Source organism: Echinops telfairi, unplaced genomic scaffold, assembly GCF_000313985.2.
Source record: "Echinops telfairi isolate 266 unplaced genomic scaffold, ASM31398v2 ScPeMD7_7468;HRSCAF=8506_0, whole genome shotgun sequence".
NCBI lineage: Eukaryota > Metazoa > Chordata > Mammalia > Afrosoricida > Tenrecidae > Echinops > Echinops telfairi.
Window position 1 is genome coordinate 8,915,850 of NW_022111369.1, and position 10,561 is coordinate 8,926,410.

At 44.1% G+C, this 10,561-nt stretch overlaps 1 protein-coding gene across 1 annotated transcript in view; it reads left to right on the plus strand.

Annotated features, from left to right (window-relative positions):
* The window catches only part of PAPSS1 (3'-phosphoadenosine 5'-phosphosulfate synthase 1), a gene marked incomplete at its 3' end in the record, with an annotated part of 123,150 nt that overhangs the window by 106,430 nt on the left and 6,159 nt on the right, over window positions 1–10,561 (plus strand). Inside the window, exon 11 of the mRNA XM_004703453.2 lies at window positions 872–1,101. Coding sequence (XP_004703510.2) covers window positions 872–1,101 — 230 coding nt within the window. The remainder of the gene's footprint in view (window positions 1–871; window positions 1,102–10,561) is intronic.

Here is a 10,561-nt window from a genome sequence, read left to right on the forward strand (position 1 = left end):
AGAAACCCAGGGGCAGTTCTACCTTGTCCAGTAGGGTAGCCATGACCCAGAACCCACTCAAAGGCAGCGAGTTGTGTAGGTGGTTGTACATCTGGACTGTTTTGTTGAATCATCCTTCCTCAGCACAAATCACATCTGCTTAATATAGCACACTTTTTAAGTGGGAAATTATAATTCATGCCCTATAAGTAGAAGAGTTAAATGGTTTTCATTTTCGTTTTGCCATTACTTCCACTGGTAGGTCCTAGTATACAATTTTTTGTTCTGGGTCTTTGATACCTGATCCCATTGACACCTCATGATCACACAGGCTGCTGTGCTTCCTCCATGTGGACTTTGTGTTTTGTCAGTTAGATAGATGCTTATTTATCTTCAAGCCTTTAAGACCCCAGACACTATATCTTTTGATAGCTGGGCACCATCAGCGTTCTTCACATTTATGTATTACTTTTTAAAAATATCAGGTCAAGAAAAGAAAATCACTGCTATTCCAAAAGTCTCTTTTTTTCCCAAGGATCAGCCACTATTCTGACTTCTAATCTTGAAGGTTGGATTTTGAATTGCACATAAACCCAGTAGCACATAAGCACACACATAGAAACATATGTACTTTCACAAAAACACATGTATGTATACACACACACATTTATGCTTTCAGAATTTCCTGGAGTCTTGTGGTCAGTGGGTGGGTGTCCAATTTTATTTCTGGCTTTCCAAGAGGATCCATTTAAGTTGATTGATATCCAACTGATGGATATTGATTGTATAAGGAGCATATGCATTCATTTTTCTCACGTTTCGACTTCTAAGTCCTTTGGGTCATACACACCAATACACAATGCTATTTTCTAATATCAACATTGTATTGTAGGTCCAGTGGCATTGCAGAGCGCGGATGGTTGCAGGGGCCAATTTTTACATCGTTGGACGAGACCCTGCTGGCATGCCTCATCCAGAAACAGGGAAGGATCTCTATGAACCAACACACGGTGCCAAAGTGCTGACCATGGCCCCTGGGCTGATCACCTTGGAAATAGTACCCTTCCGAGTGGCGGCTTACAACAAGAAGAAGAAGCGGATGGACTACTATGATTCAGAGCAGTAAGTTTTAGGTTGTACACACAGATGTAGGGAAACACCTTAAAGGCATTAAATTATTTGTTCCTCAAAACCACTCTGAGGTAGAACCAAACCCACTGCCTCCGGGTTGATCCCCACTTACAGTGACCCCATGGGACAGCGTAGAACTGCCCAGAGGGGTTTCGGAGACTATGTGTTCTGTACGGGAGCAGACTGCCATTTCTTTTGTGTTCGTCTGGGTAGACCAGAGAAGCAAATCCATGGACACACATATGCGTATAAGAAAGAGATATATGTACAAGAGCAATTGAACATTGAGGAAACATCCCAGCCCAGCCCAGATCAAGTTCATAAGTCCAATATTAGCCCATATGTCCGATAAAGTCCTCTTCAGCCTGAGAAGCACATGCAATGACGCCAAATGTAGATCACAGGCCAGTGGGTAGAAAGTCTTTGGATCCAGTGTCATGGAAAACATTTCAGCATTGGCATTTCCCTGAGAATTCTGGAAGGCCATGCCCATATAGAGGCCTCATTGGCTATGATCTGATTGACAAGCTAGACTCCACCCCTACACTCTTAATCCTGAAATTGAGAAACGATTATATATCTACCACATCTTTGTTCCTTGGCTGATGGATTTTCACAACTGGCCTTGTGGTTAGCAGCCTACCACTTAACCCTCTGTGTCACCAGGGGTCCTTCTATGAGGCAGGTGCTGGTCTAATTTCTATTTCATTGACAAGTAACCTGAAGCATGCAAAATTCACCTAAGATGTGCGATTGCATAAGCTCCCAGAGCCAGAAAATGGCAGCCCAGGGGTTTGGCTTCACATTTCCAGAGGCTAATTGTTTGCGTCATGCTCTCTGCCCTCTTGGTTTCTTCCTTGTCAGTAGCCCTTGTTGGAGACCCTTGCTTCTTGTGACTTCTCACATGGCATCTATCTCCCCCTGCTTGTACCTGCCTCTGTATCTGATTTGTTCTTTTTATAACTCAGAAGTTAAGTTTTGGACCAGCCCCATCCCAATCTGATTTAATTAACACTACAGAGATAACTTCGTTCCCAAGCAGAATTACACCCACAGGTGTAGGAGTGAGATTCTAATACATATTTTGGGAAACCAGGCTCACTGCCATCGAGTTGATGCTGACTCATAGGGACCCTCTAGGACAGGGTAGAACTGCCCCTGTGAGTTCCTGAGACTAACTGTTAATGGGAGTAGAAAGCCTCATCTTTCTCCCAAGGAGCAGTTAGTATGGTCCAGAGCAATCCATAGCAGAATGCAGCTTCTTTCTTCAAAGATCCTGGTACATATTATTGGTAGTATTGAGCTCACATCTTTCTTTGACTTGATGAAATTTTATTAACTGTATATGTAAACAGAAAATCATTGTCACTGAGTCAATTCTGACTGATAGCCACCTTCTATTGGGTCCCCCAGGTGTAAATCTTTATGGGCGCAGATAACCTCCTCTCCGGATAGGTTTACACCTCTGACTTTGTGGTTAGCAGCCCATCCCTAACGCAGAGGTTATACACACTCTAAAGTGGCAGTATGAGGCTGGACAATCAGAAGGCTTGGGCTCCGGGCCCATGTTTGATTGTAACCTTGAGAGGCATGTGCCTTCTCAAAGCTGTCTCTCTTCATCTCTAAAATTATGACAGGGGTTAGAGTGATTCCTTTCTCACTTGAAATCTGTAGTTCTTTCTGTAGTGTGTACCCTGTTGTTATTCTTAAAGCTTATTCCTATACAGGAGCTTTGATGGCATAGCAATTATGCATTGGGCTGCAAACCACAAGGTCAGCAATTCAAAACCACGAACCACTCCTCAGGAGAAAGACGAGACTTTTACTCCCATCAATAATTTCAGACTCAGAAACCCAGGGGCAGTTCTACCTTGTCCAGTAGGGTAGCCATGACCCAGAACCCACTCAAAGGCAGCGAGTTGTGTAGGTGGTTGTACATCTGGGCTGTTTTGTTGAATCATCCTTCCTCAGCACAAATCACATCTGCTTAATCTAGCACACTTTTTAAGTGGGAAATTATAATTCATGCCCTATAAGTAGAAGAGTTAAATGGTTTTCATTTTCGTTTTGCCATTGTTACTTCCACTGGTAGGTCCTAGTTGACAATTGATCATGACTGGAGAACCTCTGCTCCAAGAGCCCTTGTCCTTTCACCGGGGACTTATGGTTAGGACTTGTACTGGGATGCTGCTGACACCGGGTCCGTGGGTGCTGGCCCATTACCATTTTGTAATGCTGGGAAAGAGACAGAGTAATTTGAAAAATCACAACCGTGTTCTCTTGGTCATTTAACTTCTTTAAGGTAAAGTGGTAATTTATGTGGATGAAGAAATGCCACTATGCACCGTGGGGCTTGGGGACCATGTGGACACACACATAATCTGGAGGGAAATGCACACTTGGAAGATAGTAGCGGCTCTCTTGAGTGATGAGCCATCTAGCTAACACATCGGATCGCTGTGTGAGATGGGTGAGCAGAAGATGCAGAAGTCATTGTCACGGGCAAGTGTAAAAGGACGTCTAACTCTTCTCTCTGACTTAGGCGTGGAGCTATTTATTGTAGACTACTACTTTCTGAAGATCTGAAACGTGGCCCAGATTCCAATAGGCTTATGAACCACATCAGGAGGAGAATTGCCCACAAAGCAGAACATTTTGCCGGTATACAAAATCGGATTCTGACAACACCTAGAAGTAGTTCTAAATTGTTTTTTTATTTTCTTTTGCCTTAAAAAAACAAAAACAACTATCACAGTTTCATTGTCTAAAAAAGGGCAGCTATAAAGGGTGGTATGCTAATGAGTTGTAAATGGATCCCCCACCCCCCATTTCTAGGGACTTTTTCTGTCCCTTTCATCCAAAGGGATGCCTTTGAACTTTAGGAAAAAGAACTTTAAGGCAAGCTGAAGCAGTTATTTATAGTAAACTTTGAAATATATTACCAGGAAAGGTGATTGGAACTAAAAATATGGATACATTATTAAGGAAAGTAAAAAAAAGTACTGGCTACAATTTTGACCCTTTGTAGTTCAAATTATATAATTCTCCCACCAGGGATTTTATTTAGCTCAGTCTGTGTGGGAGGTAATTCTTTAAAACGCCCCTTGCTTAGAAGGAGTGTAGCCCTGCCTTCCTCTACACGTATGAGGAGGCGGGGTGCTGGGCCAGGCCACCCTCTGCCTCTTATCTGGTTGGTGTGTGCTTTGTGTGCTGGGATTGCACACCGCATGTTAGGAATAACGTCCTGCCCCTGCTGGTGTTAGCACACCGTCTAGTTGAACTCAACTGCTGCCTGCAGTCATTTGGCTCCATAGGGTTTCCAAAGCTGCGGCCTTTTGGAGAGTGAGCACTGGGCCCATCTTCCAAGGTGCCTCTTCATGGGCTTGAACCATCAACTTTTGGACTAGTAGCCCATGGCTTAACGGTTTGTGCCATTCCTGGACTCTCGATGATTGCATACGTGAGTCACGTGCAGGGGTGCAAGCGTGAGCAAGGGGAGAGAATCAGAATCCCTCTGCTGGTGGCCGGGTACTCGGGTCTTAGGTGTGCTTCCGTCTGGGTGAGTTAGGAAAGCAAGCCACCACCAAGAGGGATTGGGGCTTGCTTGAGCACTTCCCCCAATGCTGGTGTGTTTCAGCACTGGTCTCTGTGCACGATCAGCTGGTTTAATGACACGCAGGACCCAGAGCCCATCTGCATGTAGTTGACTAAAGTGCTGGTAAGCCCTTGATAACTTTCATGTTGTGTGAAATCCGGGTAGTATTGCGTTAAGTCCCTCTTTTAATCATTCAAAAGCTAAATAATTACATCAGTTCTTATAAGATTTTCCAGAGATGAATTCTGTATTAGTTGCAAGAGTGGCTCATTTTCTTGGAATTTTTTTGAGTTACCAAATCTTAACAAGTTGTAACTTGCGAAGCTTTAAAGCTGCTTTAGTGTTCTAACTCTTTATATTTATGTTCAAGTATAATTAGGTCGAAGGGCATGTGTTGGAAAGTGATTACATTTTGTGGCAAGGTGATCGTCTTTGATGTAGTGAGAAAATGCAGTTATTAATTATGCACATACGAGGTTGTCTTCTTTGTGATTAATGGGTGCTGTTCGATGCCAGCTTTTAGGCCATTCATGATGTTGTAGCTTTTGATTCAATTAAGGAATGCTTGGTGGCACAGCTGTTAACGCACGTGACCTAAAGGTCAGTGGTTCGAACCCACCAGCCGATCTGTGGGAGAGCACTGTGGCAGTCTGCATCCTTCGAGCTTTACAGCCTTAGAGCCCGGAGGGGGCAGTGGTGCTGTGTCTGACGTGGTTGCTCTGAGTGGGAATCGGCTCTGACAGTGACAGCTACTGGGGAGTGCTGATTTCTCGGAGTGCTTCTTGTTCTCGATCCAATTGTGTCCTCTCCAAAGTCTGTGTTGTAAACCCCAGCCTCAGTGCCCCTGGCAAGTGGGTTCTGTGTTGGGCTGCTAAACAGAAGGTCAGCAGCTCAAACCCACGAGCTGCTCCCAGGGAGAAGGATGAGGCCTTTAGCTCCTGAAGACACCCAGCCTCAGAAACCCAGTTGAGTTTGGTTATTTGGTGATGTCTGAGTTTGTAGCCCCATTTGGTAATGAGTTTTATGATAATCAGGCAGGACTAGGACGGGGTGCGCCCTGAGTTAGTCTCTCCCAAGAGCAGAAAGAGCCCCTTGAGCAAGCAGAGGCAGGGGGAGAAGATCGCTACCTGGCCCATGAAGGTCTCCTCAGCAGACCTCCCCCAGGGCCGCGGCAAAGGCAGAGCCGGCACGCTGAGCTTAGAGTCCCTGCTCGCTGAGCGGGTAGAAAAGGAACTGTGTTAGCTAAAGCTGTCTACTGTGGTATTGCTGTGCCAGCAGCGCTTGACAACTAGACACTATTGTTAGACAAGCTTGAAGGGGGCATGGGGGGGAGAAACCTTTATAAAGATTCCAGACAAGATATTATCGACAGTAATTGTGATCAGCCATCTGTCTGCTATTTTTGAAATTAAGAAAGTTCCTATTGGCTATAACAGTGGCTCAAGGAAATGTTCGTTTTAGGACGACAGGATTACAGCCATTCTTTCAGATTTTCAGAGCAAATTTGTAGGGTTAATTCATTTATCTTGTGGTTTTCTTCTGTGCAGTTGCTCTTCTCTGGATGGGAGCAAACAGAAGCCAATTCATTGAAACGGCAAGTCAGAAAGGGGGTACCCTCTCGGTGGAGGGCCTTGTGGAAAGGGATGAGCGAGAGGACAGGTAGATGTGAACGTTGTGGCTTAGTTGCTTCCACATTGCAGTGGTTTTTTTCTTTCACATCTAAAAAATTTTTATTTTATTTATTTATTTTTTAAAATCATTTTATTAGGGCTCATACAACTCTTATCACAATCCATACACACATCAATTGTGTAAAGCGCATTTGTGCATTCATTGCCCTCATCATTCTCAAAATATTTGCTCTCCACTTAAACCCCCAGCATTAGGTCCTCATTTTTCCCCGCCCTCCCCGCTCTCCCCTCTCTCATGAGCCCTTGATAGTTTATAAATTGTTATTTTGTCATATCTTGCCCTGTCTGACGTCTCCCTTCACCCACTTTTCTGTTGTCCGTCCCCCAGGGAGGGGTTCCATGTAATCGGTTCCCTCTTTCCTACCCATTCTCCCTCTACCCTCCCTGTTTCGCCACTCACACCACTGGTTCTGTAGGGCTCATCTGCCCTGGACTCCCTGTATTTCCAGTTCCTATCTGTACCAGTGTACCTCCTCTGGTCTAGCCAGGCTTGCAATGTCAAATTCGAGTCATGGTAGTGGGAGCGGGGAGGAAACATTTAGGAACTAGAGGAGAGTTGCATTTTTCATCATTGTTACATCGCACCCTGACTGGCTCATCTCCTCCCCGAGACCCCTCTGCAAGGGGATCTCCAGTGTCAGCTCCTCTTTTTCTCTTCCTTACAAAACAACCTTATCACCTTCAAGGTACTCTTCATTACACTTAATACATTTGTCAAATCTGCAGTTCCATTCTTGGAAACATTTTCAAACTCATCTGTTTATATGGCTGAGAGCTCTTCCCTCGTTTTTTTCTTCACCTATTCTATGTTGTCAAATTGCTGTCCTTCCTTGTCCCTCATCATTCACAGAAACAAAAAGCAAAAAGAAGTTGCACTTAGTGAGGTCTGGTGAGTCAGGTGTGTGGGGCAAGAGAGGTATGCTGTTTTTTTGCCAAAATGTGGTGCACTGAGATGGCTGCGTGAACAGGTACATTGTCATGGTGGCAAAACCATGTGCCACCATGGTATGTTCTGTTGCCCACTGGTATGCTGTCTTTTCAGAACCTCTAGATAGAAAGCTTGATGAACAGTCTGACCTGGTGGAATGAACTCCAAATGTACTACAAGTTGACATTTTCATCCATTTGGGAAGTTGACGGATGTCCAGAACAAGGTTTATTATTAATTGATATTTTACCTTTTTTGAAATGAGAAAACCACCATACACTTGAGTTTTTCCCCTAGTGATGTCCTTGTAAGCTGTGTTCAACATCACAAAAGTTTCTGTGGCATTTTTTCCTGAACAGGAAACAAAATTTCTCAGCCACATGCTGTTCTCTTAAATCGGTCATCACAAAAAACAAGGTTCAGGTGAAACTGCCTTTGTGAAAAAAATTCACTGTGACCAAAGAGCACCTTCCCAGGTGACGCCACTGGGTGCACTAACTCAGAGCAAGTTGTTCCCTGCTTGCCTAGTAGGAAGAATGAGTACCGTGAAAGCTCCACCCAGTGGAACATTTTCCCAGTTTTTTGGTGGTACCCCCTCATATTTCTTCTCATGCTATTCAAAATTTCTTGTAAACATTGTAATACATCCATATGAGTGCTCATTATAATGCCAAACCAAGGAGCCTGATGGAAGTGGTGTGTGGCTCATGGCTATGCCATGAACTTAAGAAGGTATGTTTCATGCTATGGATTAAAAGTATCTGAAAAACTGTCCTCATAGCACAGCTATCCTTAGAATCACTGTGAGCAAGTAGCATCTACTTGTCCCATTCTTTACCTTCTCCAGTTTAAAACAAAAACAGAAACAGCCTCACTGCCATTGGGTTGATTTTGACTCATAACAACTCTGTAAGTGTTACAGATTGTAAATTTTTATGGGAGCAAACAGCCTCATCCTTCTCCCGTGTAGCAGCTGATGGCTTTGAACCGCCAACCTTGTGGTTAGCCTGGTGCCTAACTCACAGCCCCAGCAGGACTCTTTTCTCAAAATACAGTTTTTCTATATCTGTACTTTCACATGCTACATTATTAATATTTGGACGATCTCTCAATCTACAGAGCTGTGCTGTGTCCAGGAAGATGTGCTGTTTTGGGAAGAAATAGTCACGTGTTAGATTTCTTATCTCTTGACTTTTTGTGCGTGTGTGTGTGTGTGTGTGTGTGTGTGTCAGAGACAGACTTAAAAGTCTTTCTGTTTCAATTCTTTTTGCCCTTTTTGGGCCTGGAGAGGGTAGAGATTTACTACTTAGAGCAATATCACACCAGGATTTCTTTCTTATCAGTACACTGATTAGCAGGACTTGTCAACCTCTGCATTACCGACGTTTGGGATCACATATATGTTGCTGTGGTAATGGCTGTGTGCATTATAGGGTGTTTAGCAGCCTCCCTGGCCTCCACCTCTAGATTCCAGCAGGATTCCTACTGCTGATGTCTCACGCTGACAGATGTCCTTTTGGGGGCAAAGACACCGCAGGTGAGAATTGGGTGCATATCAATATTGAGACTGTTCAGAGACCTTAACTCTTCCCCACGATTCCATTCTTATCCCCCAGGTAAAAAAGGGATTCTTTTGTTTTACCTGGAAATCTTCGTTTTCACATTTGGAGCTGTTTCCCCCACTTGGAAGATTAGCTTTCTGAGAACTGAGGTCCCTGCCTTACTGGTCAGAGGCTCTTCCCAGAAGCGAGTGCACATTTTCTGTGCTCTCTGTTGGAAATAGAGGAGCTCTGGTGGCGTAGTGATTACAATTTGGACCGATATAACTGCAAGTCCAGCAGTTCAGAACCACTCAGGAGGAAGAGGAGACTCTACTCCCATAAAGCGTTTTGGTCTCAAAAACTCCCAGGGGCACTTTTACCCTGGCGCCTAGAGTCATTTTGCGTCGGAATTGATTTGATGGCAGTGGGTGTGCGTGTTGTGGAAAGTACATAAGCCCCGGTTTTTCACAGCATGGTATTCAGAGATCCTTTTGAAACCTATCCATGGGCACTCAGCTAAAATATCTGTTGTAGACTATGGGAGAGTACAGAGACCATGCCCCTGGATGGTGAAGGAAATTTAGTGGACCTCACAGTACTTTAAGAGCCACTCTGGAAATTCGTTTGATGGAATATCTGGTAGGAGCTGCTAGCTTCTATTCATAAAGTGAGAGTGATGGGCAGAAAACATGATTACTTGAGTTTGGATAATGAGGTTCTAGATCATTACATTTTGGTCTTGGTGAAATTTGTTGTATGCCAGGTGAAACAATTCATTGCATGGAAATCCATAAGTTACTATCGAGTTTTCAAGCGCTGACTATTAATTTCACAATTAAGAATCTTTAAATGAATTTGTGGCCCTACTATATGACATAGGAACTTCTTTCTAGTTAGATGAAAAGTCGTCTTGATCCAGGCAGTTAGGTAGATCTTTTTAGAGGTTGCTAACTTTATTTTTAGTTTTTTTGTCAGAGAAGAAATCTCCGCTTGCATCTCCTAAATACTTACTGCCTTGTTAGCAGTTTTTCTAAAAGCTCATCTAATCGAATGTGAACCATCAAAAGATACACTTGAAGGCCCATCTGCTGACCCCTGCTCTCGTCCGTGTGAATAACTGATGCTGGTGGTTTGATGGCTGCAATGTGGGCCGAGGGACAGCAGATGGCTATAAAAACTTTAAATCTCCAACAAGTGGCCAAGAGTCATTGTACATTGCAGCGAGTCAAGATGCTGGCCACATGTGTGAGTGCGGCCTGGATGGTGCTGGTTTGGGTTGTTGGTCCCCTTCCTCCCCCCTCTTCCTTTCTGTTCTAACCTCTCCCCCTTTGCTTTATTTATTAACTCTTCCCCCTCTTTTTCCCCCCTAAGAGCCAGAATTCTGTTTGCTGTAAGAATCTGTAACCAAGCGGTTTGAAAAGGCAAAAAAAAACAAAAAAACAACCCCAAACCAACGCCCACGCTTGTGTTTCCTTGTTCAGGTGCCCTGGGAGATTGGTTAGCCAGTGTCCTTAGTGGCCTCATGACCATTGCCTGGCAGTGAGAGCCTGGTGCCCCTATGATGTAGCAGCCATTCTGCTTCCTAGCAGATCCCTGAGAGCCCTACAGGGAAACTCCCAGAACTAATCTGAGATAGTTCCAGGAATTCTCGGTTGTTTTTCACTTGTTTGTGTTAGTTCACTGTGCATTTAGAGAT